The 27,347-nt window shown below is 42.4% G+C and overlaps 1 protein-coding gene across 1 annotated transcript in view; it reads left to right on the top strand.

Moving 5' to 3' along the window:
* Positions 1–27,347, top strand: part of LOC140200616 (protein diaphanous homolog 1-like) — a 460,372-nt gene that overhangs the window by 145,887 nt on the left and 287,138 nt on the right. The window contains exons 10-12 of the mRNA XM_072264176.1: positions 1,440–1,550; positions 2,229–2,348; positions 16,657–16,772. Of these exons, the coding sequence (XP_072120277.1) occupies positions 1,440–1,550; positions 2,229–2,348; positions 16,657–16,772 (347 nt within the window). The remainder of the gene's footprint in view (positions 1–1,439; positions 1,551–2,228; positions 2,349–16,656; positions 16,773–27,347) is intronic.

Genomic DNA, 27,347 nt, shown 5'->3' with positions numbered 1-27,347 from the left:
GCTTAATAGCACAATGTCACACATCAAAGTTGCTGGTGAACGCAGCAGGCCAGGCAGCATCTCTAGGAAGAGGTACAGTCGACGTTACAGGCCAAGACCCTTCGTCAGGACTAACTGAAGGAAGAGCTAGTAAGAAAGTGGGAGGGGAAGGGGGAGATCCGAAATGATAGGAGAAGACAGGAGGGGGAGGGATGGAGCCAAGAACTGGACAGTTGATTGGCAAAAGGGATATGAGAGGATCATGGGACAGGAGGCCCAGGGAGAAGGAAAAGGGGGAGGGGGGGAAACCCAGAGGATGGGCAAGGGGTATAGTCAGAGGGAGAAAAAGGAGAGAGAAAAAAGAATGTATATAAATAACGGATGGGGTATGAGGGGGAGGTGGGGCATTAGCAGAAGTTAGAGAAGTCAGTGTTCAGGGTAAGGTGTTGCTGCTACACCTGGAGGGTGGCCTTATGTTGGCATGAGAGGACATGTTGGAATGGGAATTAAAATGTTTGGCCACTGGGATGTTATAGAGGTAATCAATTGGATACTACTTTGTGGTGTGGACTCCACTGATTAAATAACTGAGTCTTTGGATCATTTCCTTGGTGCAATTAGGAATGGGCACTCAATGCCGGTCCTGCCTACAATGATTACTCTCCAAGAATTATCATATTATTAAACTAAAACAACAAGTTTGCCCATATTTATGTGATTTATATCTCTTCACATTGACCTTTCAACTTCTGTTCTCCCCCGAGTTTGATGTTTGATACCATGATCTTCATGCACCTTCCCCAAGTGACCACTTTTTTGTGTGACCTTTGGTATAGATGGATGGAGTGAAGGATCAGCCTGAGACTAAGTGATGTGGCTTGATTGTCTTCAAAGCCTTTATTATGGTAGTTAGACCATTTAACCTGTGTATCATGGGTTTTGGAATAAATCAGAAAATGAAGTGTTTATAGAACTAAAACAACAGGAATTCTGCAGATGCTGGAAATTCAAGCAACACACATAAAAGTTGCTGGTGAACGCAGCAGGCTAGGCAGCATCTCTAGGAAGAGGTGCAGTCGACGTTTCAGGCCGAGACCCTTCGTCAGGACTTGCCTTCGAAGGATCTCAGCCTGAAACGTCGACTGCACCTCTTCCTAGAGATGCTGCCTGGCCTGCTGCGTTCACCAGCAACTTTTATGTGTGTTGTTTATAGAACTAGCTTAATCTTAATGGAATGGTAAAAAATATGTTTGTAAGTTCTTCATTTGTCTTTCTAGGTTAATTGTAGCAATGTAATTGCAATCCTACTTTAGTGTATAATGTTATTTCCATTATTTTTCTTGTTTCATTGGTAAACATGTGCATTTTATAGTAAATTATTCTATAATAATGAGTAACTTTATCAATAAATAATCCAGTTTATTTAAAGTTGGCCTGGAATTTTTTTTCTCCTTGTCCAGGTGGCTTGCATGCAGTTCGTTAATGCCCTCATAATTCCTGCTGACGAACTTGACTTCAGAATTCACCTACGGAGTGAGTTCATGCGCCTGGGTCTCAATCAGATCTTACCGGTGAGTGTTTCCTTCTCGAGTGTTTCATTTCCTCAATGTAAGCATAATTGAGCACCAATTAAAGGAAAATATATATTTTTTAAAAAAGATTGGTCACCTTGTAAAGCTTTGGAGACATTTAGCAAGTTGATAAAATGCCAAGTCAATGAGAGAGATTTTAACACAGAAATTTTGGCTCAGATGGCAATATCAACATGGCAGTCAGAAATCCCAAAGAGTTTGTGGGGCTGCCTCTTGGGAGGTCGTAATGCTAGAATAGCTTGCAGAGATCTAGCGCGTTGAGCCTAAGTCAGGAATTGACTACCTTGATTAGAGTTTTAAGTTGGTGTTTGGGGAAATTGGGATCCAATGTATAAACGTTTGTAAGTCAGTGAGTGCAGATTGATGAGAAAATGAGTATACAGGATCAACAAGGACAATAAACTTTATGAGCAGATGTTGGGGGTCAGCAAATGATGGGTTAGAAGTTGCCAATATTCAGTGGTAAGTGAAGTTCACTGACATGCATGAAGTTTCATTTCTGCGGCTAAAAACCAATGAAGCAACATGTCTGGAGCATTCATTTTACAGATCTCTCATTTTCCTTAAGTTCTCACATCCTGGCCTTCTGGAATGTACAATGTTCAAAATTCAAAGCAGTTAGCTGCATATAAAAAGCTCACCATAATCTTTCTTTAGGAACTGAGGAAAATTGAAAACGAGGAACTTTATGTGCAGCTGAGTGTTTTTGATGAACACGCGGAGGAAGATTCCGATGATCTGAAGAACCGTCTGGATGACATTCGAACAGAAATGGAATATCCTTTTCAAGGGTTGCTTGATAAAGCTGCTGACTGAGTGCTTTTCTACAGACTGAGTTTCTTACATGGTTCACACTCCTCCCATATCAGATTCCTCCTTCTCTAGCCCTTCATCTTTTCCACCTATCAGCTCCCAGTTTCTCACCATCTTGCCTTCCCCACCCACCTGGCTTCACCTGTCACCTTATTCTGTCTTCTTTCCCCTTCCTTTCTAGTCCCAATGAAGGGTCTCACCCTGATATGTCAATTGTTTATTCCTTTCCATAGTTGCTGCCTGACCTGCTGAATTCTTCCAGCATTTTGTGTGTGTTCTGCTGGATTTGTAGCTTCTGCAGAATCTCTTGTGTGTTTATGACTGAGTGCCTGTTTGACCACATCGGCAGTGCATGCTTGCAATTCCGCAGAACAACTGTAATGTTGGCAATAGACAAGATTGAGCTTTCATTTTTGCACATAATAACTAGTAAAAATTTGCCAGGACTTTGTATGCAGTGCTCAGGCTTGGCTGCTATATAGATTTTTATTTTAAAGAAATCCTGAACTTGGAATGCCAGTTCCCAGAAATTGTTGGAAAAAAAATCAGCTTCTCACACTTCAAACTCACTCAGTTTTTCCATTGTACTCCTGATTCATTTTCACTTTCTTATCTCTTGTACGATTTCTTCTCAGTGCTTCTCTTGATGCCTTTGAAATTATCTCAGGAGCTTGAATCCATCTTTCTTGTCGAACTTTTTACCACTATTTGAATATGGGTTCTAGTGACATAAAAATCAACCTGTGAACTCTTTGGGATGTTTTTTTTGCCATCCTCTGAAATAGCTTTGGCAGATTAGGTGAAAGAATCCGTGGAGATTCTATGCAGTGTACTCAGTGCAAAAAGTTACTATGGAGAGAAGAAATCACATTAAGGATTCATGTTGTCGTCTGTGTGCGGAGCCACATGAGATGAATATGGTCTTAAAGGAATAGTTTTTATCTGTACTTACTATGGAGAAGGTCAGAGATGCCAGGGAATTCAAGGCAGACAACAATGAGGTCTTGAGACATATCTTCATTACACAAGATTTGCTGGTGGTCTTACTGTTCATAAAAATGGGTAATTCCCCAGGTGTATCTCAGGACATTATACGAAGCCAGAGAACAAACTGCAGAAGTATTTGTATTATTGTTAATCACTGCCAAGTGGTTGGTTATATTTAAGGCAGAGATTGATGGGTTCTTGATTAATCAGAACACGAAGGGTTACAAGGAGAAGGCAGGAGATTGTGGTTGAGAAGGAAATGGATCAGCCATGATGAAATGGCAGAGCAGGCTTGATGGACCAAATAGCCTAATTCTGCTCATATGGTCTTATGGCTAAGGTCCCAGAAGACTGGAGAGTGGCTAATGTCATGGCTTTATTGAGGAAGGGCTGCAAGAACAAGCCAGTGAGCATTTATGCTGGGAAAGTTACTGGAGGGGATTCTGGGAAAAAGGATAAACTTGTAAAATTGTATGCAGTTCAAATAGAATAGCTGTTGTGCACAATATGTACCAATCAGCTGTTAATAGTTAATGTTTTTGTTTAGTTTACTCTCAGGTTGGAGGAGCAACACCTCATATTCCATCTGGGTATCCTCCAACCTGATGGCATGCACATCCACTTCTCCAGCTTTTGGTAAAATCAAATACCAATGACATAGGTGGGAAAGGAAAGAGGTCCTGAAAACAGACTACAGGGAGTTAGGAAGGAAGTTGAGAAGCAGGATCACAAAGGGAGTAATCTTGGAATTACTGTCTGTGCCACATGACAGTGAGTATAGGAATAGAATGAGGTGGACGGTAAATGCATGGCTGAGGGATTGGAGCAGGGGGCAGGGATTCCAATTTCTGGATCATTGGGACCTCTTTTGGGGCAGGTGTGACCTGTACAAAAAGAACGGGTTGCACTTGAATCCCAGGGGGACCAATATCCTGGCGGGGAGGTTTGCTAAGGCTACTGGGAAGAGTTTAAACTAGAATTGTTGGGGGGTGGGAACCGAACTGAAGAGGCAGTTGCCTCACAAATAGAGAAAGCTTGGAGACTGTGTGTGAGGGAGGATAGGCATGTGATAGAGAAGGGACAGTATTGCGAACAAAGCGGATGAGCTTAGAGCGTGTATCAGCACTTGGAGTTATGATGTGGTGGCTATTACAGAGACTTAGATGGCTCAGGGACAGATATGGTTACTTCAAGTGCCAGGTTTTAGATGTTTCAGAAAGGACAGGGAGGGAGGCAAAAGAGGTGGGGGGCGTGACATTGTTGATCAGAGATAGTGTCATGGCTGCAGAAAAGGTGGATGCCATGGAGGGATTGTCTACGGAGTCTCTGTGGGTGGAGGTTAAGAACAGGAAGGGGTCAATAACCCTACTGGGTGTTTTTTACTGGCCACCCAATAGTAACGGGGATATTGAGGAGCAGATAGGGAAACAGATCCTGGAAAGGTGTAATAATAACATATTTGTCGTGGTGGGAGATTTTAATTTCCCAAATATTGATTGGCATCTCCCTAGAGCAAGGAGTTTAGATGGGGTGGAGTTTGTTAGGTGTGTTCAGGAAGGTTTCTTGACACAATATGTAGATAAGCCTACAAGAGGAGAGACAGTACTTGATTTGGTAATGGGAAATGAACCTGGTGAGGTGTCAGATCTCTAAGTGGGAGAGCATTTTGGAGATAGTGATCATAATTCTATCTCCTTTACAATAGCATTGGAGAGAGATGGGAACAGATAAGTTAGAAAAGTGTTTAATTGGAGTGAGGGGAATTATGAGGCTATCAGGCAGGAACTTGGAAACTTAAATTGGGAACATATGTTCTCAGGGAAAGGTATGGAAGAAATGTGGCAAATGTTCAGGAGATATTTGTGTGGAGTTCTGCATAGGTACGTTCCAATGAGACACGGAAGTTATGGTAGGGTATAGGAACCATCGTGTACAAAGGCTGTAGTAAATCTAGTCAAGAAGAAAAGAAAAGCTTATGAAAGGTTCAGAGAGCTAGGTAATGTTTGAGATCTAGAAGATTATAATGCTAACAGGAAGGAGCTTAAGAAGGAAATTAGGAGAGCCAGAAGGGGCCATGAGAAAGCCTTGACGGGCAGGATTAAGGAAAACCCCAAGGAATTCTACAAGTACATGAAGAGTAAGAGGATAAGACGTGAAAGAATAGGACCTATAGAGTGTGACAGTGGGAAGGTGTGTATGGAACCGGAGGAAGTAGCAGAGGTACTTAATGAATACTTCAGTATTTGGTTATGGTTAGGGTTTGGAAAAGGATCTTGGTGATTGTAGCGATGATTTGCAGGGGACTGAAAAGCTTGAGCATGTAGATATTAAGAGAATGTGCTGGAGCTTTTGGAAAACATCAAGTTGGATAAGTCGCCAGGACCGGATGAGATGTACCCTAGGCTATTGTGGGAGGTGAGGGAGGAGATTGCTGAGCCTCTGGCAATGATCTTTACATCATTAATGGGGACGGGAGAGGTTCCGGAGGATTGGAGGGTTGAGGATGTTGTTCCCTTATTCAAGAAAGGGAGTAGAGATAGCGCAGGAAATTATAGACCAGTGAGTCTTACTTGAGTGGTTGGTAAGTTGATAGAGAAGATCCTGAGAGGCAGGATTTATGAACATTTGGAGAGGCATAATATGATTAGGAATAGTCAGCATGGCTTTGTCAAGGGCAGGTCGTGCCTTATGAGCCTGTTTGAATTTTGTGAGGATGTGACTAAACACATTGATGAAGGAAGTGTAGTAGATGTAGTGTACATGGATTTTAGCAAGGCATTTGATAAGGTACCCCATGCAAGGATTATTGAGAAAGTTAGGCGATATGGGATCCAAGGGGACATTGCTTTGTGGATCCAGAACTGGCTTGCCCACAGAAGGCAAAGAGTGGTTGTAGATGGGTCATATTCTGCATGGAGGTCGGTGACCAGTGGTGTGCCTCAGGGATCTGTTCTGGGACCCTTACTGTTTGTGATTTTTATAAATGACCTGGATGAGGAAGTGGAGGGATGGGTTAGTAAGTTTGCTGATGACACAAAGGTTGGGGGTATTGTGGATAGTGTGGAGGGCTGTCAGAGGTTACAGCAGGATATTGATAGGATGCAAAACTGGGGTGAGAAGTGGCAGATGGAGTTCAACTCAGATAAGTGTGAAGTGTTTCATTTTGGTAGGACAAATCTGATGGCAGAATATAGTATTAATGGTAAGACTCTTGGCAGTGTGGTGGATCAGAGGGATCTTGGGGTCTGAGGCCATAGGATACTGAAAGTAGCTGTGCAGGCTGATTCTGTGGTTAAGAAGGCATATTGTGTATTGGCCTTCATCAATCATGGAATTGTATTTTGGAGCCGAGAGGTAATATTGCATCTATATAGGACCCTGGTCAGACCCCACTTGGAGTACTGTGCTTGGTTCTGATCGCCTCACTACAGGAAAGACATGGAAACCATAGAAAGGGTGCAGATGAGATTTACAAGGATGTTGCCTGGATTGGGGAGCATGCCTTATGAAAACAGGTTGAGTGAACTCGGCTTTTTCTCTTTGGAGCAATGGAGGATGAGAGGTGACTTGACAGAGGTGTATAAGATGATGAGAGGCATTGATCGTGTGGATAGTCAGAGGCTTTTTCCCAGGGCTGAAATGGCTGCCACGAGAGGTCGCAGGTTTAAGGTGCTGAGCAGTAGGTACAAAGGAGATGTCAGGGGTAAGTTTTTTTACGCAGAGAGTGGTGAGTGCGTGGAATGGACTGCCGGCAACGGTGGTGGAGGCGGATATGATAGGGTCTTTTAAAAGACTTTTGGTTAAGTACATGGAGCTTAGAGAAATAGTGGGCTATGGGTAAGCCTAGTAATTTCTAAGGTAGGGACATGTTCGGCACAACTTTGTGGGCGAAAGGGCCTGTATTGTGCTATACGTTTTCTATGTTTCTATCTCTTCCATCTCCCTTCTCTTCCATTCTCCAATCTGGCTCCTATCTTACCTCTTCTGCTCACCTGCCTATCTCCTCCCTCTGGTGCCCCTCCTCCTTCCCTTTCTCCCACCGTTCAAAGTACATTTATTGTCAAAGCAGGTATACAGAATACAACTCTGAGATCCCTTCTCCTGCAGGCAGCAACAAATCAAAGAAACACCATGGAACCTGTTCAAAGAAAATATCAAACATTCAATGCGCGCAAAAGAATAAGTTGCGCAAACGACAAAAAGTAAGTGAAGTGAACAACATGTGGAATATCAAACATCAAACCAGTCCATGGATATTTAGTTCAGTTCAGTGCCACGATGTTAGCTAACTACAAACTGCAGAGCCAGTCTTCACTGAAGCACCCCAATCAAACTGCTCAAAAGCAGAAAAAAATAAATATCACCAGAATCCAGAAACATGAACCTCAAAGTCCCCTAAAACGAATCCACAGCCACAAGCCTGTCAGTCAATCCTTGCAACTTGGAACTCAAGACTCCTGCACTTTCCTCCTATAGCAGCTTGCTGGAGGGGGAGGAAGACTGGTCAAACGCAGGCAGATGCTGCCAAGTTCCCGCTTGCACTTCACTCTCGCCTCCATCAACTTCAATCTTGCTTGACGCCTCAATCAGGGATAAACAATGGAGCTGATCATGGGTTCGTGCCCCGCTTCTAGGCCGTACGCTTTGCTTCCAACCTCACCGATCTCCCTCAGAAAGATCAAAGTGCCAGATCACTCTATTGACCCAAAAATGCACCGTCAAAATGTAAATCACAGGTTCCAATTGCACACAGGTTAGTAGTAGAATCGTATTTGAAAGAAGGAATAAAAGTAGTAGTTACGTGAACAGTCTGCAGGACGTTGCCGTTGGTCATGTTGTTCACTGATGCCATCTTGAAGGAAGTCCACTGTCCTCTCCTATCAGATTCCTCCTCTAACCCTTTACCTCTTCCACCTGCCAACTCACAGCTTCTCAGTTCAACCCCCTCCCGAACCCACCTATCTTCTCCTCACCTGACTTCACCTAATACCTGCCAGCTTGTATTCCTTCCCTTCCTCACCTTCTACTGGCTTCTTCCCCCTTCCTTTCCAGTTCTAATGAAAGGTCTCAGCCCAAATCCAACTCTTTATACCTCTCCATAGACCTCCTGACCTGCATTTCTTCAGCATTTTATGTGGGTTACTCTGGATTTCTATTATCTGCAGAATCTCTTGTGCTCAGTTAATTTACTGATGCCCTGGTTGAGTGTTGAGTTGCAACTGATTGCAGTTCCAGGTGTATACCAGATGAGGACAGCAGAGCTCCACTTTAAATAAAACAGCCTGCCGCTTTTGTGATTTAGTGATAGAAACATCTGTTTCACATCTTCTTTTGCCATTTGGAGCCATGTTGCGGTAAGAAAAGATCTGGAAATCATAAACACAGCGGCGCCTGCACAAAATGGATACTTGTCTCTTTCCACGTAATTCCTTGCTCTCCAGCTTTAGCAGAAACACAGAACTCTGAACTCTCAGCTGCATCTCAAGCTGAATAAATTTGTTCCAGATTTCTATATAAGGGTGCAATGAAAATTAAACAATAGAAATTTGTATAATTGGCAAATTTATTTTGCATAAAATAATTGATAAAATTGGGTCTGATTTACATTTTTTTCCTGAAAATTCCACTCCAGTTAACATTTTATATGTGTACTTTCTGAAAGTTTAATCCTCACTGCTGTTCTCCAACAAAGACATAATCTCTCAGTTACAAATGAAATTAGTTTCAGAGGGTTTAAGTCAGTGTGGTAAGGCTACAGTAGCACAGCAGGAGCGTTACTGGATCAACAGCTCAGACACTAGAATAACTGTGTGTCTGACTAGAGGTTGAAGAAGACCTCTTCGGTCTTGGGGTTAGAAGACTGTATGTGCATGGGTGGGAGTGAGGAACACTAACACAAGTAAGAAAATGAAGAACAATTTGTGATAGAACATAGAACAGTACAGCCCAGGAGCAGGCTCTTCGACCCACAATATTGCGCTGAACCAATTAAATTAGTAGTCGAATGGCCAACTAAACTAATCCCTTCAGCCTACCTTATCCTCATCCATATCCTTCCATTTCCCTCACATTCGTGTGCCTATCTGAACATTTCTTAAAAATCCCTGATGTATTTGCCTCTACCACCACCACAGGCAGCACATTCCAGGCACTCACCGCTCAGTGTAAAAAAAAACACTTGCCCCTCACATCTCCTTTCAACTCATCTAAGTGCCTGCCCCCCTCATATTAGTAGGCATATGGTAGGGCAGAATTGCAATCAGTGGGATGAGCTGATGTGTGACATGAGTACAAAGTCAAAAAGAGTGAAGAATACAGGACTGAAGGTGTTAATTTGAATGCAGGCAATACATGGAATAAGGTCGATCTTGTAGCGCAGTTAGAGATTGGCAGGCATGATGTAATGGGCGTCACTGAGAGTTGGCTGAAAGAAGATCATTCTTGGGAACTTAATAACCAAGGATACACCTTGCGTTGAAAGGACAGGCAGGTAGGCATAGGGAGTGGGGTGGCTCTGTTGGTTAAAAAATAAAATCAAATTCTTAGGAAGAGGTGACACAGGATTGAGAAATGTAGGATTCTTGTGGGTAAAGTTAAGAAACTGCAAGGGTAAAGGCCTTGATGGGAGTAATATATAGGCTCACGAACAGTGGCCTGGATTTGGGATTTGAATTCCAGTGGGGAAAGTGAAAAGGCATGTTCGGGCATGGTGGATTTCAATATGTAGGTCGATGTGAAAATCAAGTTAGTCCTGGATCCTAAGAGAGGGAATTTGCAGAATGCCTGCGAGAAAGCTTGTGGTTGAGCCCACTAGGGGATAAACAATTCTCGATTGAGTGTTGTTCAATGATTTGATTAGGGAGCTTAAGAGAAAGGAACCCTTAGGAGCCAGTGATCAAATATAGTTTGAGAGGGAGAAGATAGTCAGATCTTTCAGTATTACAGTGGAGTAAAGGGAGTTAGAGACATGAGAGAGAAGATGGCCAAATTTGATTGGAAGGAGACACTAGCAGAGATGATGGCAGAAGAGCAATGACTGGAGTTTCTGGGGGCAATTCAGAAAGGGGAAGCAGAAATACGTTCCAAAGATGAAGTAGTGTTCTGAAAGGAGGATGAGGTAACCACGGGTGACTCGGGGAAGTCAAAGACAGTATAAAGCAAGAGTGGGCATATAATATAGCAAGAATTAATGGGAAGCTAAGAGGATTGGGAAGCATTTAAAAACCAAGCGAAGGCAACTAAAGATACCATGAGGAAAGAAAAGATGAATTATGAAGGTAAGCTAGCTGAAAATATCAAAGAGGATGCCAAATATTTTTTCAGATTTATAAAGAGTAAAAAAGGCGAGAGTGGATATTAGACCACTGGAAGATGATGCTGGAGAGACAGCATTGAAGACAAAAAAAAAATGGCAGGCAGGTGAACTTAAGTATTTTTCATGATTCTTCACTATGGAAGACACTAGCAATATGCCAGAAGTTCGAATATCAGTGGGCAGAAGCGGGTGTAGTTGCTGTTAATTAGGAGAAGGTGCTTGGAAAGCAGGTAGATAAGTCAGCTGGACCAGATAGACTATACCGTAAGGTCTGAAAGAAGTACCTGAAGAGATTGTGAAGGCATTAGCAATGATCTTTCAGGAATCACTACATTCTGGCATGGTTCCCTAGGACTGGAAAATAGCAAATGTCATTCCACTCTTTAAAAAGGGAGAGAGGCAGAAGGAAGGAAATTATAGGCTAGTTAGTCTGACTTCAGTGGTTAGGAAGATGTTGGAGTCCATTATTCAGGATGAGGTTTCGGGGAACTTGGAAGCACATGATAAAGTAGGGCAGCGTGGTTTCCTTCAGAGGAAATCTCGCCTGACAAATCTGTTGGAATTCTTTGAGGAAGTAACAAGCAGGATAGACAAAGGAGAGTCAGTCAGTGGTTGTTGTTTACTTGGATTTTCAGAAGAGCTGTGACAAGGTGCCACACATGGAGCTGCTTAACAAGATAAGAGGCCATGATATTATAGGGAAGATTGTGTGATTGGCAAGAAGCAAAGAGTCAGAATAAAAAGGGCCTATTTTGGTTGCCTGTCAATGACCAGTGATGCTCCTCAGAGGTCACTTTTTTCACTTTATATGTCTACTATTTGGATGATGGAATTGATGCTTTTGAGACCAAGTTTGCAGACAATATAATGATAGGTGGGGGGGCAGGTTGTGTTGAGGAAGTCTGTAGAAGGACTTGGACAGATTGGGAGAAGGGGCAAAGAAGTGGAAGATGGAATATAGTGTAGAGAAATGTATGGTCCTGCATTTGTGTAGAAGAAGTAAAGGTGTAGGCTATTTTCTGAATGGGGAGAACATTCAAAAATGAAAGGTGCAAAGGGACTTGGGAGTTAACTTACAGGTTGAGTCGGTGGTAAGGAAGTCAAATGTAACTGGCATTTGTTTCAAGAGAACTAGAATAGAAGAGCAAGGATGTGATACTGAGGCTTTACAAGGCAATGGTCAGACCACACTTGGAGTATTGTGAATAGTTTTGGGCCTCTTATCTAAGAAAAAATATGCTGATATTGGTTCATGAGAATGATCTCAGGAATGAAAGGGTTAACATATGAAGACCATTTGATGGCTGTGGGCTTGTACTCTCAGGAGTTCAGAAAAATGGGGAGAGATCTCTTTGAAACCTATTGAATATTAAAAGGCCTAGGTAGTGTGGATGGGAGAGGATACTTTTTGTAGTAGGTGAGTGTAAGACCAGAGGGCACAGCCTGAGAATAGAGGAACAGTTATTTAGAACAGAGTTGAGAAGGAATTTCTTTAGCTAAAGGGTGGTGAATATGGGTTTCATTGCCATGGCTGGCTGTGGAGACAAAGTCATTGAGTATATTTAAAACAAAGGTTGATAGGTTCTTAGTCAGAAGGTCAAAGCTTACGGGAAGAAGGCAGGAGAATGGGATTGAGAGGGAATCATGCAGTAGGCTTGAAGGGCCAAATGGCCTAATTCTGCTCCTGTGTGTTATGGTCATGGTTTAATTAGACATTTCAACCCTGGAAAAAAGAAGCTGCCTGCCTTTTCTATCTGTGTCTCTCAATATTATAAACCTCTGTCAGATCTCCCATCAGCTTCCGCTGCACCAGAGAAAGCAACACAAGTTTGTCCAACGCAAACATGAGGAAATCTGCAGATGCTGGAAATTCAAGCAACACACACAAAATGCTGGTGGAACACAGCAGCAGGCCAGGCAGCATCTATGGGAAGAAGTACAGTCGATGTTTCGGGTCGAGACCTTTTGTCAGGACTAACGAAAAAAAGAAATAGTAAGAGATTTGCAAGTGGGAGGAGGAGGGGGAGACCTGAAATGATAGGAGAAGACAGGAGGGGGAGGGATGGAGCTAAGAGCTGGGAAGTTGATTGGCAAAAGGGATACAAGGCTGGAGAAGGGAGAGTATCATGGGATGGAAGGCCTAAGAAGAAAGAAAGGGGAAGGGGAGCACCAGAGGAAGATGGAGAATAGGCAAGGAATATTTGTGAGAGGGAAAAAGAGAGAGAAAATAAATAATAAATTAGGGGATGGGGTAAGAAAGGGGGAGGGGCATTAATGGAAGTTAGAGAAATTAATGTTCATGCCATCAGGTTGGAGGCTACCCAGACGAAGTGTAAGGTGTTGTTCCTCCAACCTGAGTGTGGCTTCATCTTTACAATAGAGGAGGCCATGGATTGACATTTCAGAATGGGATGTGGAATTAAAATGTATGGCCACTGGGAGATCCTGCTTCCTCTGGCAGACAGACCATAGGTGTTCAGCGGAGCAGTCTCCCAGTCTGTGTCGGGTCTCACCAATATATAGAAGGCCACACGGGGAGCAGCGGACGCAGTATATCACACCAGATTCGCAGGTGTAGCACTTGTTCCGCTTACAAGGATAAGTGCCAGGAGGGTGATCAGTGGGAAGGGATGGGGGATGCGAATGGACAAGGGAGTCGCGTAGGGAGCGATCCCTGTGGAAAGCAGCAAGTTGGGGGGAGGGAAAGATGTGCTTGGTGCTGGGATCCAGTTGGAGATGGCAGAAGTTACGGAGAATTATATGTTGGACACGGAGGCTGGTGGTCCCGTTGGAGATGGCGGAAGTTGCCTGGCCTGCTGCGTTGCACCAGCATTTTGTGTGTGTTACAAGTTTGTCCAACCTCATTACATTAAATCTTTTAAATGGCTGAGCTTTGCAAATGCCTTGCCTCTCCAATTTCCTGCAGACATAAGCTTGCACAAATGTTATGTTCAAGGTTATTTTCCTTCATTAAGAATTGAAATATTAGATGAAAAATAAGCAAGCTCCCAATCAATCACCAAGACCTATCATGGATTGCTGTGAGTTACTCTTTGCCAATAAAAGTTGGCTGTTGTTCAGCCTTTGCATCTGTGAGAGTTGATCAGCAAACCTCAGAGCAGATAAACTCAACAACGTGCTTTTATGTAGCATTCCAGGGGATGGGACATTTTGATTAAATTAGCTTCAAAAAGATTAAAGATTACCTTTATTTGTTGCATGCACATTGAAATATACAGTGAAGTGTGTCGATTGCATCAACAACTTCATGAATAAATTATCTGAATAATTTGCATTATTAAGCCCATGTCCCATCTTTATTTCCCAATTTAATTAACAAATCTCCATATCTGTTTTAACATGGTCACAGATTTTAAATTTGCAGTTTCTTTGTTAACAAGTTCAGCCTCTGCACAGATACAGGATGTAATGCAACTAGGTAACGTTCTGTTTCTCAGAGATTTAACTAGCTTCAGCTTGGGGAAGTGATTGAACTATAAAGATGGTAATTGTTTGTTCCTTGGGAAAGTAAATGTCTCATTTAGATGAAGCGTATAATGATTGTAAATGGACAGAGCAATGTGGATATTTGTAGGTGCAAGATTTGGGCAGTCTTTAACATAATTATGATGGGAGAACATTGCAAAGACATTATATTGGTGCATATTTTGCTCAATTTTGCACTGAAGAATAGTGTTAGATTATAATGGATGCTTCAAGTCTGGATCCTTTAAACAACCTATTATGTGTATGATTCACACACGCAATTACCTGAAATAAAAGCTCATTCTCTGAGAATAGAAATTTAAATTTTGAATAAAGAGAGGAAAGGCCTGTGTCTCAATGGTGCTGCCTCATTAGTTCCACTACACTGTCCCACACTGAAGTTGTTCTGACCTGTTATAGTGGCAGAAACCCATTTAAATGCAATTACCTTCTGGCTGAATGTTCAGGGAAAAATAATTCCTCGCTTGTATAAGTTTTTACCTTTTTATAATTTTTAATACATTTGGCCACAATGCCAGCTCTCACTTGTTTTTCAAAGACAAATGATGAAACTGAAACAAAAGCTGCTATGGACTCTGAGAGAAATTGCACACAAAACAACACACAAGAGGAATTGAAGGACAGGAAAGGTTATAATCATAAACAAGACACATACGCAAAATGCTGGATGAACTCTAATCCAGGTGCAGATCTATGGAGCTAGGCAAAGTAGTTTGACACAGACCAGATGAGCTGAAGGGCCTTTTTCTGTGCTGTAGTGCTCTAGAGAGTCTAGAGCAGGGGTTCTAAACCTGGGGCCCAGACACCCCTTGCTCAGTGGTGTTGTTCCATGGCATAAAAAAGGGTGGGAACTCCAGATGTAGAGTGTTCAGAGTCTTAGTGCTTTTTTTGGTACATTAGCCAAGAAAAGATGTGCTATCATTGGAGGGTATGAGGAGTGTTTGATTGCTGTAAGCCTGTACTTGCTGAAGTTTAGCAGAATGAGGGGGGATCTCATTGAAACCTATCAAATATTAAACGGCCATGATAGAGTGGATGTGGAGAGGATGCTACCTATGGTGCGGAAGTCCAGGACCAGAGGGCACAACCTCAGAATATAAGGGGTTCTGTGAGATTCTTGGGTCATCTTGCATGCACTGCTCTTTTGAAGTCTGTCCACAGATTCTCGATGATGTTTAGGTCGGGGACTGTGAGGGCCATGGCAAAACCTTCAGCTTGCGCCTCTTGAGGTAGTCCATTGTGGATTTTGAGGTGTGTTTAGGATCATTATCCTGTGGTAGAAGCCATCCTCTTTTCATCTTAAGCTTTTTTTTAACAAACGGTGTGATGTTTGCTTCCAGAATTTTCAGGTATTTAATTGAATTCATTCTTCTCTCTACCAGTAAATGTTCCCCATGCCACTGGCAAGCAACACAAGCCCAAAGCATAATCGATCCACCCCCGTGATTAACAGTTGGAGAGGGGTTGTTTTCATGAAATTCTGCATCCTTTTTTCTCCAAATATACCTTTGCTCATTAATCTTTTGAATAGAACTTTTTGGCTGCAATGAGCAAAGGTAAGTCCCACTTGCCTGTGTTTGGTCCATATCCTTATAAACCAGGGGTTCCAAACCCTTTCTGTGCCATGGATCAATACCATTAAGCAAGGGGTCAGTGGACCCCAAGTTGGGAACTCCTGCTCTAAACCTTTCCTATACATGACCTGTCCCAATGTCTTACCTCGTTTCAGTAATTCTAAAATCTTGAATGTTGATATTGTACCTGCCTCAACCACTTCCTCTTCCATTTACCCACCAACCTCTGTGTGGAAAAAGTTACACCTCTGGTCCTTTTTAAATCTTCTCATCTTAAACTTATGCCGTCTTCGACCCTGTTTTTTAAAAAAGAACAACTGTGACCATTTACCTTATTTGTGCCTCCTTATGATTTTATAGACATCTGATTTTATATATGTCGACTGCAGTGATGACTGGCTTCGTGGCTGTAAGCTCAGTTTTGTGAGCTTTAGTTCTGAATGTTACTTGCCTTCTTTTATTGTTTAAGTGATATGTACTTATTTTGCACATTGGGTTTTTAATGGGATCTGTTTGGTTTCTTTGTTTTATTGGTGCCTGTAAGGAGGCAATCTCAGGTTGTGTAATGTATGCATATTATGATAATAGATGCACTTTGAATTTGAACATCTATATTCATCACTAGCAGAAAGAGCAGTAACTGCAGTTTGTACCATTTGTAACTGCTGACCTGAGGCTGGATCAGTACGGTGCCCAGTGTCGGGCTGGTTCATTCTCTGGTTTTTTTGTGTTGTTACCAGGAGGTAGTAGTCTCCCTATTGGATGAATAGAGTGAAAACAAGCACATGGAGGTCATCTTGCTGCATGTTTTAATATGTGGAGTCCAGAAAAACCCTCTCACCTGGAGTGTCAAAAGTCATCCACTTGTCTCCTTAACAGTAGTTTCACAGATGTGAGTGAAATCTTCCAAATGCTTCAGAACACCGTGAAAGACTCCAAAGCAGAGCAATACTTCCTGTCAATTCTTCAGCATTTACTTCTGATTCGCAACGATTACCAAGCCAGGTAGGTGACTCCTTTCATGTTTCAGGTCCTGATGAAGGATCTCGGTGAAAAACGTCGACTCTATATTCCTTTCCATAGATGCTGCCTGACCTGCTGAGTTCCTCCAACATTTTTTTGGGGTTACTCTCGACTTGCAGCATCTGCAGAATCTCTTGTGGTTATAATTCTTTGCAAAGCCATCTGACACAAGAAATAATTCGTAGTACTCCCTTGTAGTTCTGGTCTGTCCTCTTTTGCTGCCGTTCCTTTGTATGGTAGTGGTACCTGTAGTTCATTGTAATCCAAACATGCATGGTGGCATAGTGGTTTGCACAACACTTCACAGCCCCTGCTGTAAGATTGGGGTCTGATTCCTGCTTCTGCCTGTAAGGAGATTGGATGTTCTCCCCATGACTACGTGGGTTTCCTCCAAGTGCTCTAGTTTCCTCCCACATTCTAGAGATGTATGGGTTAGGGTTAGTGAGTCGTGGGCATATCTGTTTTGGTGCTGGAAGCATGGCAAACTGATTTGGTTTGATGCTGACACTTTTCACTATATGTTTTGGTGTCCATGTGACAAAAAGCTAATCTTTATTCTTCAGCTATTATGCTATGTGCTTTGATGCTGGATGGCTTATGAAGGAAAGAACAGTTGTAATACAATCTATTTGGAGAGAGGCGTGTGCGTTTTTTGGCGCCAACATGTTACCTCCTGAATTAATGTGAGATAGGTTAATGTTGGATAGCATTTTGTACTCAGGGTATGGGATGCAAAACTAAGAGGCATAGGTGTAGGGTGAGAGGGGGAAAGATTTAAGAGACCCAAGGGACAACTTCTTTGTGCAGAGGATGGTCTCTATATGAATGAGCGGCCAGATGAAGTGGCTGAGGCAATTACAATTATATAATTTTAGCGTGCCGTGGAGAGCGTGATGCTTGGGGTTTCAGGGTTTGAAGTTCAATTCCGAAGTCCTCTGTTAGGAAGTTTGTGCGTTCTTCCCTGTGTCTTCTTGGCTTTCCTCTGAGCGCTGTGCTTTCCTCCCACAGTCCAAAGACTTACTGCTTAGTATGTTAATTGATCATTGTAAATCGTCCTGTGATTAGGCTAGGATTCAAAACAATAGGTTGCTGTATCTCCAACCAACTGACGTTTTGTTTCTTTATTAACACTCCTGTGATGCATTGTGCATCTTTCATGCTACTTGTGTGTTGCTTGTATGATTTTAAGAAGTGAATGGAGGTTGGAACTGTTTCCACTGGGGTGCAGGAAGCTGAGGGGTGACCTGATTGAAGTTTATTAAATCAGGAGGGGCTTACATAAGATGGATGGCCACAGTGTTTTCCTGAGAGTACTGTACTCTAAAACTGGAGGGAGAGAGAAAAGTTTTAAAGGGGATCTTTCTCAAGGGCTAAGATTTTCAGCACAGAGGCTGGCATGTATATGGAAGGAACAGCCTGCAGAAATGATGAGAGGAGAGAATAAATATATATAAATATGTTTAAAAGATATTTTTGACCAGTTCAGGGATAGGAAGGGTATGGGACTAACGCAGTCAAATTCGACTTGCTGAGGTGAGCACCTTTGTTCGAATGGATGACTTCGGCTGAGGAGCTTGTATGTTCTGTAGCTTTATGATTCTAGTGTGTCCAAGAAAGGAATTATTGAGCCAGTTGTAAAAGTTGGAGTGCTGAACTTGTGAGAGAGATGTGATGAGCTCCTACTGTATTTTTTCTTGGTACTTTTCCTTGTTCTGAAATTTGCAAGGTTGATTTGGGAGGTTATGCATGAAAGCCCCTAATAATAATAATTAGAGAGGAAATTGAAAGACTATGGATCGTGAACGGGGGGTATTATCTACAACAGGTATCATCCTAAAGTCACTACACCATAACATTAAACAATTAGAGCTACACAACAATATCGAGGTAAATCTCCAGAAAGCCACAATACTAAACACTGGAAATTCCTAGCAATTGAGAAATGAGCGTGCTTGGCTATGCCTGTACCTCAGGTTTTACCAGCTTGTGCTGAGAAAAAATAAAAATACAACAATAATAATAAGTTTATAGAGCACTTTTCATTCAGATGATGTAATTCAAAGTGCTTTACAATGGCATAAAAGTACAAACATGAAAATAAAATAAAAAAAATAAACCTGAAAATAAAAACCATATTAAAAGCAAGGTTAAATAAATAGGATTTGAGCTGGCCTTTAAAAGTGTCAACTGAGTCTGCATCCCTTATAGTTTTTGTTGTTGAATTCCACAGTTTAGGAGTGTAGTTCAAAAAAGCTAACCTGCAAATTATCTTCTGAGGGAGATTGTTTAAATTTAAGTGATGAGCAGAAGTCGTGAGAGCTGAAGCAGGATTATAAAACAAAAGTGATTCGGCGATGTACTCCTGTCCCATACAGTTAACAGCTTTAAAAACAAGACAAAGAACTTTAAAATCAGTTCTAAAAGATACAGGAAGCCAATACAGAGTAGCTAGAACAGGAGCGATGTGCTCCTGCATCCTGATTTTAGTTAAAAGTCCAGCAGCAGCATTTAGTATTTTGTCATGTGTGGTGTTGTGTCTTTTATTTCTCCAAACTTTTCCTAGCAGGTGAAAAGAGGCAAAATTTGGGAGCAAAATTCAACACTTTTGTTAATTTATTGAGTAGATGATGGACACCAAATTTCTACTTTGGATAATAGAAGACTGAGTGTTATGTTTTCAGATCTAATTGTTGTGAATAGTATGGAACACTGGGTGGCAGTATTGGTCTACCAGTGAAGCTCTGTTTGGATTGCTTGGAGTGTCAGGATATCCAGGTTTGTTCGTTGCTGCCCCTCGAAAGAATTGCCTAATTTAGTGGTTGCGTTTACTTTTTGAGAAATGTGTCACTGCAATAACTTTTGACTATTGTGATGCCAATGTACATCCATCTTTGAGGTTATTCCTGAATTGTGAGGAGTGGTGATTTTTGCAAATCTTTGCCTTGTGCATGCAAAATTGGACCCATGGCTTTGTCATGCCTTTCCTCAGGCCCTGTCACTTAGTGATCCAGTTAGTCTGGGTCTCCGACTAGTTACCCAGAACCTTGCAATACTTTTTGTTACTTCCATGGATAATCAAATGTATCGTCAAAGGGGTATGTTTCGAGCAGCACACATCAAAGTCGCTGGTGAACGCAGCAGGCCAAGCAGCATCTGTAACTTAGTCCTGACGAAGGGTCTCGGCCTGAAACGTCGACTGCACCTCTTCCTACAGATGCTGCTTGGCCTGCTGCGTTCACCAGCAACTGTGATGTGTGTTGCTTGAATTTCCAGCATCTGCAGAATTCCTGTTGTTTATGTTTCGAGCAGGTTCTTTAGCTGGTTGGAGGTCAGAAGGCAGCTGGTAGTAGAAGTCATACAGCAGGGAAACAGGCCCTTCAGCCCAACTGGACAATGCTGTACAAGATTCCCATCTGAGCTCGTACCATTTGCCTGCGATTGCTCCATTTCCTTCTCTGTAACCATCCAAGTGTCTTTTTAAATGTCGTTAGTGTACCTCAACCTCTGCCTAATCAGAAATCTGTACTGGGAACAAGCTGCCGCAATAAGAATAGATGGAGAAGTGAGTCAGTTTATGAAAGTCAAGAGAGACGTTTGACAAGGGTGTGTTTTCTCCCCTGACTTATTTAATGTGTACAGTGAAACAATATTACAAAAAATAAGAGACATCTTGGGAATCAAAGTTGGTGGTGAAAACATCAATAATTTCAGATAAGCGGATGACGCTGTCTTAATTGCAAGTACGGAGGAAGAACTACAAAATTTAATTGACATAGCTGTTGAACAAAGTGCGAAAATGGGTCTATCTGTCAATTGCAAAAAGACAATGTATGGTGATATCCATAGAGAAGGAGAATCCTATCTGCAGGCTGAGAATAAACGGGGAAGACATAAAACAAGTACAGAACTTTTGCTACTTAGGAAGCTGGGTGACATCAGATGGCAGGTGCGACTTGGACGTCAAAAGAAGAATAGGGATGGCAAGAGACACCTTTACGAGAATGAAGAGTATACTGGCCAATACTAAACTAGGCATGACAACCCACCTCAGAGTAATGAAATGTTATGTTTATCCAGTTATGTTATATGGCTCAGAGTGTTGGACAATATCTAGTAACATGAGGAAATGAATTGTAGCAGCAGAGATGTGGTTTTTGAGGAGGATACAAAGAATGTCATGGACAAAATGAATAACGATGTCATGAACAGAGCAAACACAAAAAGAGAATTAATGTATGAGATCGTGAAAAGGCAACGTAACTTCATTGGACATGTGATTAGGAAAAAGGAGTTAGAATGCACGGTAATTATGTGAAAGATTGAAGGGAAGAAAGCAAGAGGAAGACAAAGACAAATGATGATGGAGACAGCAGCCAGAGAACTGGAAATGAATACCAATGAATTGATCCACTTGACCCAAAACAGGAGTGTGTGGGCCATGGCAGTCAAAGCTCAAACTGGGCACGGCACCTGATGATGGTGATGTACCTCAACCACATCCTCTGGCAGCTCACTCACTGGGTAGAAAACATTTCCCCTTGTATTCCTATTAAATCTTGCTCCTCACACTAGACCAAAAGACATAGGAGAATTAGGCCATTCACCCCATTGATTCTGTTCCCCACTTGCTTTCAATCCCATTTTCCTGTCTTCTCTTTAACCTAACCCTAAGCCTAACCCCCTCCCCCCTATACCAATAAAGAACCTATCAACCTCCATTTTCAATATACCTAATGACTCTGCCTCCACAGCATCTGTGGCAATAAGTTCCACAGATTCTCCACCTTCTGGCTAAAGAAATTCATCCTCATCTCAGAATCAGATTTATTAAGTTGAGTTGCAGTGGCAGTCAGGTGCCTGGGTGTGCTCTCTAGTTCAAAGACAAACTCAAAGTCAATTTCTTACCAATGTTTATATATGTCAGCCTTGAGATTAATTTCTTTTGCAAGCATTTACAGGAAAATAAACAAATACAACAGAATTGATGAGAACTATACATAAACAAAAGTTGATATACAACCGAAGTGCAAAAGAAAACTGTGCAAGTTAATAAATAAGTAAATGGACAAATGAATAATACCAGGAATATAAGTTGTAGAGTTCTTGAAATTGAGTCTTTTGGCTGTGGAATCAGTTCAGTGTTGAGGTGAGTCATAGTAGTCATAGTCATACTTTATTGATCCCGGGGAAAATTGGTTTTTGTTACAGTTGCACCATAAATAATAAATAGTAATAAAACCATAAATAGTTAAATAGTAATATGTAAATTATGCCAGGAAATAAGGCCAGGACCAGCCTATTGGCTCAGGGTGTCTGACCCTCCAAGGGAGGAGTTGTAAAGTTTGATGGCCACAGGCAGGAATGACTTCCTATGATGCTCTGTGTTGCATCTCGGTGGAATGAGTCTCTGGCGGAATGTACTCCTGTGCCCAACCAGTACATTATGTAGTGGATGGGAGACATTGACCAAGATGGCATGCAACTTAGACAGCATCTTCTTTTCCGACACCAGCGTCAGAGAGTCCAGTTCCATCCCCACAACATCACTGGCCTTACGAATGAGTTTGTTGATTCTGTTGGTGTCTGCTACCCTCAGCCTGCTGCCCCAGCATACAAAAGCAAACATGATAGCACTGGCCACCACAGACTCGTAGAACATCCTCAGCATCGTCTGACAGTTGTTAAAGGACCTCAGTCTCCTCAGGACATAGAGACGGCTCTGACCCTTCCTGTAGACAGCCTCAGTGTTCTTTGACCAGTCCAGTTTATCGTCAATTCGTATCCCCAGGTATTTGTAATCCTCCACCATGTCCACACTGACCCCCTGGATGGAAACAGGAGTCACCAGTACCTTAGCTTTCCTCAGGTCTACCACCAGCTCCTTAGTCTTTTTCACATTAAGCTGCAGTGATGTTACCCACACCAGTTCGGAAGCCTGATGGTTGAAGGTAATAACCGTCCATGAACCTGGTGGAGTGGGACCTCAGGCTCCTGTACCTCCTGCCTGATGGTAGTAGCAAGAAGAGAACATGGCCTGGATGATGGGGGTCCTTGATGATGTTTGCTGCTTGCTTGTGGCAACACTCCTTGTGAATGTGCTCAGTGGGGGGAGGGGGGGTTGGGGGGCCTGTGTTGAGGTGGGCTGTATTAACCACTTTATGTAGACTTTTCCATTCTTGGTATTGGTGTTTCCATGATACAACTTGTCAGGGTATTTGTTCCTGTGAATCTATAGAAGTTCTTGATTTTTCCCAGGGGGAAAAAAACTATACACATTCACCCAACTTACGCTCCTCATGATTTTATACGCATCTATAAGATTACCCCCTCCTCCAGTGCTCCAACGAATAAAGTTCAAACCTGCTCAGCCTCTCACCATAACTCATACCTCGAGTCCTGGCAGCATCTGCATAAACATGGGTGGGGTAATAGGAGAGGATCAAACAGTAGGTCCAAAAGCAGCGCAGCTAAGAATTTTTGAGGAAGTTACAGCTTCGAAAAGTGGGAGTAATAGTTGACATAGTGGCGGGTTTTTATATTTGAGACATGTTGGTGGCAGCGAAAGTGGGCACTTCATAAACATGAGATTCTACAAATTCGTGAATTCCAGAGTAACTAACAGACAGACAGACACTCAGCAGATCAGATATCATCCATGGAGAGAAATAAAGAGCAGAAGTTTCAGGCCCAGACCCTTTATCAGGACTGGAGAGAAAGGAGCAAGGAGTTAGAATAAGAAAATGGGGGAGGGAAAGAGCACAAGCAGGCAGGTGGTTAATGATACCAGGTGAGGGGGTCGGTAGGTGGGGGAGGAAGGAATGAAGTAAAAAGCTGAGAGGTGATAGGTGGAAAAGGTAAGTGGTTGAAGGAGGATTCTGATAGGAGGGGAGAGTGCACCAACAAGAGAAAGGATTTTGGACACTTTGAAGTTAATCATGGGGTTGAGAGGCTGCCTGACATCGCTGGAATTCTAAACACCATCTATCCAGTTAAGTTGAATTATTAGTGCAATTAGCTTGTGCAATGTGAGCATAGCAGCTGCACTGTAGTGCCAGGGAGGAAGAAATCAGAATGCATGCAAGCAGGCAAAATGGACACTGTCAAATCCTAGGCCCAGACTGAAAAAACAAAACACACTTGGAAAAAGACTTCAGCAACTGCCTCCCTTCCCCCTTCAGCAATTGAAACCAGTCCAGGAGATCACAGAGAGTACATGTTATCTATAAAGACACACAGGGTACGTGTTATTTGTGAAGACATTTGTCGTCTTAAATGATGCAATGTCTGCCCAGGATAAAATGAATGTATTATTCTCTTGATTCTTTATGGGTCTTTATTTTACTTTGTTCCTTTCAGCCGTCGCCAGACACAGTAAATTGTTTTTCTTTTCATCTGGCAAGAAAAGATTTTTCTGTATGCTACAGTAGCATTCAATATCTGATGAATTGACTTCAGACTGTAGGAAAACATTCCCTCATTGTTCAGAGTGCATTTCAGGCCAGTTATGACGGCTGCAGTTCACTGCAGGCACAGTGCGTCATTGCTGCTCCTTCTGAATATCTTCGATGATACAATATTCCTTTTGTCCAAGCACACAGGATGAAGTTGAGGCAAGTTCCACAAATAATGTAGTATGTTAGCAGACTGTGAGGACCAGGCCTGGATAACTGATGCAGAGAAAGAAGATCACTTCTCACTCTGGCACCTGGGTAGTTTAAATTCATTTAAATAAGTAAATGTAAATTTTAGAAGTGCTATCAGTGCTGGTGATTGTGTAATGACTGGATTGTCGTCTTCTGGCATCTTTATCTGTTCTGATCTGTAAGTCAGTGACTGACATCTGGAATGACTGAGCAAGTGACTCATATCCAGAGGGTTTGGGAAGGCCGATATCTGCTGACCTTGAAAGAACATGGAACACCACAATCCAGTACAACGCCTTCGGCTCATGGCGCTTTGCTGACCTTGGAATCTCCTCTAAGATCAATCTAACCGTTCCCTCCCACAGAGTGCTCCATTTGTCTATCATGCAAGCACCTACCTAAGAGTCTGTTAGATGTTCCTAATGTATCTGCCTCTACTACCACCACCCTGGCAGGGCATTCCACGCACCCACCACTCTCTGTATATTTAAAAAAAAAACAAACTACAAAACTTGCTTCTGATGTTCTCCCTTTACTTCCCTCCGATCACATTAAAATTATGCCCCCTGGTTTTAGCTATTTCTACCCTGGGAAGAAGTTTCTGCCCATCAAATTGATCTGTGCCTCTTATCAGCTTGCACGCCTCTATCCAGTCACCTCTCATCCTCCTTCGCTCCAAAGAGAGAGCCTTGGCTCGCTCAACCTATCCTCGTAGGATACGCTTTCTAATCTGGGCAGCATTCTGGTAAATCTCTCCAAAGCTTCCACATTCTGCTTATAATGAGGCGACCAGAACTGAACACCCTTTTCCAAGTATGATCTAGCCAGGGTTTTATAGAACTTCAACTTTACCTCAGTCTCTTGAAATTAATCCCGCAACTAATTAAGGCCAACATACCATTCAGCTTCTTAACAACCTTATCAACTTGCACAGTAAATTTGAAGGATCTATGGATGTGGACCTGAAGGTCCCTCTGTTCCTCCACTGCTAAGAAAATATGTCGTCTTCTTGGAAAATAATTAAAATTCAGTTTCCAGGGCATGCAGTTGAACAGCCTTGCATGGAACCACAAATGCCCAGCGATGGAAGAGGCTGCAGAAAGTGGTGGATATGGCCCAATCCATCACAGAGAAAGCCCTCCCCACCACTGGGCACATTTTGTTGGGGTTTGCTGGGGCAGCATGACTCAAAGAGCCAGAAGGCCCTAATCTGCACTGTATAGGTTTATAGGAACCCTGTCACAAGAAAGCAGCATCCATCATTGTAGGTGCCCCACCATGCCCTTATCACACTGTTACCATCAGGCAGGAGGTTCCCACACCACAGTTTCAGGATCAGTTATTATACACAACTATCAGGCTCGTGAGCCAATGTGGATAACTTCATTCACCATATTGGACTAATTCAGTGACCTAGAGACTTATTTTCAAGGACTCTTTACAACTCATGCTCAGTTTTTTTTATTTGTAAAGTTTCTTTTTTTTGCATATTTGTTTGTCAGTCTTTGTTAATGTATAGTTATTTTTATAAACATGCCCAAGGAAATAAATCTCAAGGTAGTATATGGTAACATAGAGGTAATTTGAATTTTGAGAACACCTTTCAGCCAATGTTAGATTGCGGCTAGTGGGGGTGGTTCAGGTCTTGGTTACTGCTGATGGATTTCACTTTGTCGCCTAGTTGCTCAATGTGTGTTCTAAAGGCTGATTTATACTTGTGCGTATGGGCTACGCTGTAGCCTACACCGTTGTGAGCATTTATACTTGTGCGTTGGTGTGTCTGCGTCGCTCTGCAATTCACCGCCAAAACGTTAGTTGGCGGTGGGGTTTCTATGCCACTGTGTTGAGTTTCTTCCTGTACTTCAAACAATGGCGATTGACACTGAGCGCATCATGTTGGAGTTGGAACTGATAAATGTTGAACAAGAGTTTCTTCTCTCTCAATTCTGAAATGGCGGAGAAGCAGCAGCAACCGGAAATGCGATGTTACCAAGCGGACCAATCGCAGTTGTTGCGGTCTGCCTCGCAGCGACGCGTAGTCACATTTTGGGAGAAGTGTGCCTTAGGCTACGGCGTAGGGTATGGCGTAGAGTACAGCATAGGGTATGTGACTACGTCGTACCTACGGTGTACATTTGACGCAGAAGTATAAATTGGGCTTTACGCCATACTTAAAAACACTTGATCAACTGCTATTGAGTAACAGAGCCTGCAGGTGGCAGCATTGCACTATTTTAAATTTCTCCAGTACAATTTTCCATCACAGTATAATGTGCTTCAGAACAGGCAAAGACAAATCCTTTTAAATTGCATCCAAGAGATGAAATAATGTTTCCTTAAATGAAATAATATTTGATAAACTGGTAAATTCTACTTCCCTCAGACTTTTTGAGTCCACCCCATTACTGATGTACCCTGAGATATTTTGACTTTTTATACTCTGAACCACATGGGACACTTGACCTGTTGTGGATATACTTTCTCAGCCCCAAGAAAAGAACCTTCAGTCCCAGCTCCATCATGGAACCATTCCAGCTGAGTAGAAAAATTCAGAATCAAACTTATTATCATTCACATGTATTGTGAAATTTCTTTTTGCTTTATGGCAGCAATACAGTGCAAGACATAAAATATTACTATAAGTCACAATAAGAAGTATAATGGTGCAAAAAGAGGGCAGATAGTGAGGTGGTATTCATGGGCTTATGGATCATTCAGAAATCTGATGGTAGTGAGAAATGAGCTGTTCCTAAAATGTTGAGTGTGTGCCTTTAGTTTGCTGTAGGGGATACCTTGGGTGGTGGCGATGCGGGTGTGCAAACTTGGGCTGTCTAGCTTCCCCACTTGACCCTGACCATGCTTCAGAGGTATCTCATGGCCTTTGAGGTGTGTTGGAACATACTGTGGTAGGGTA

Source organism: Mobula birostris, chromosome 7, assembly GCF_030028105.1.
Source record: "Mobula birostris isolate sMobBir1 chromosome 7, sMobBir1.hap1, whole genome shotgun sequence".
In the NCBI taxonomy this organism is placed as follows: domain Eukaryota; kingdom Metazoa; phylum Chordata; class Chondrichthyes; order Myliobatiformes; family Myliobatidae; genus Mobula; species Mobula birostris.
The sequence above is the reverse complement of the archived record's forward strand: the minus strand, read 5'-3'. Positions and strand labels throughout refer to the sequence as shown.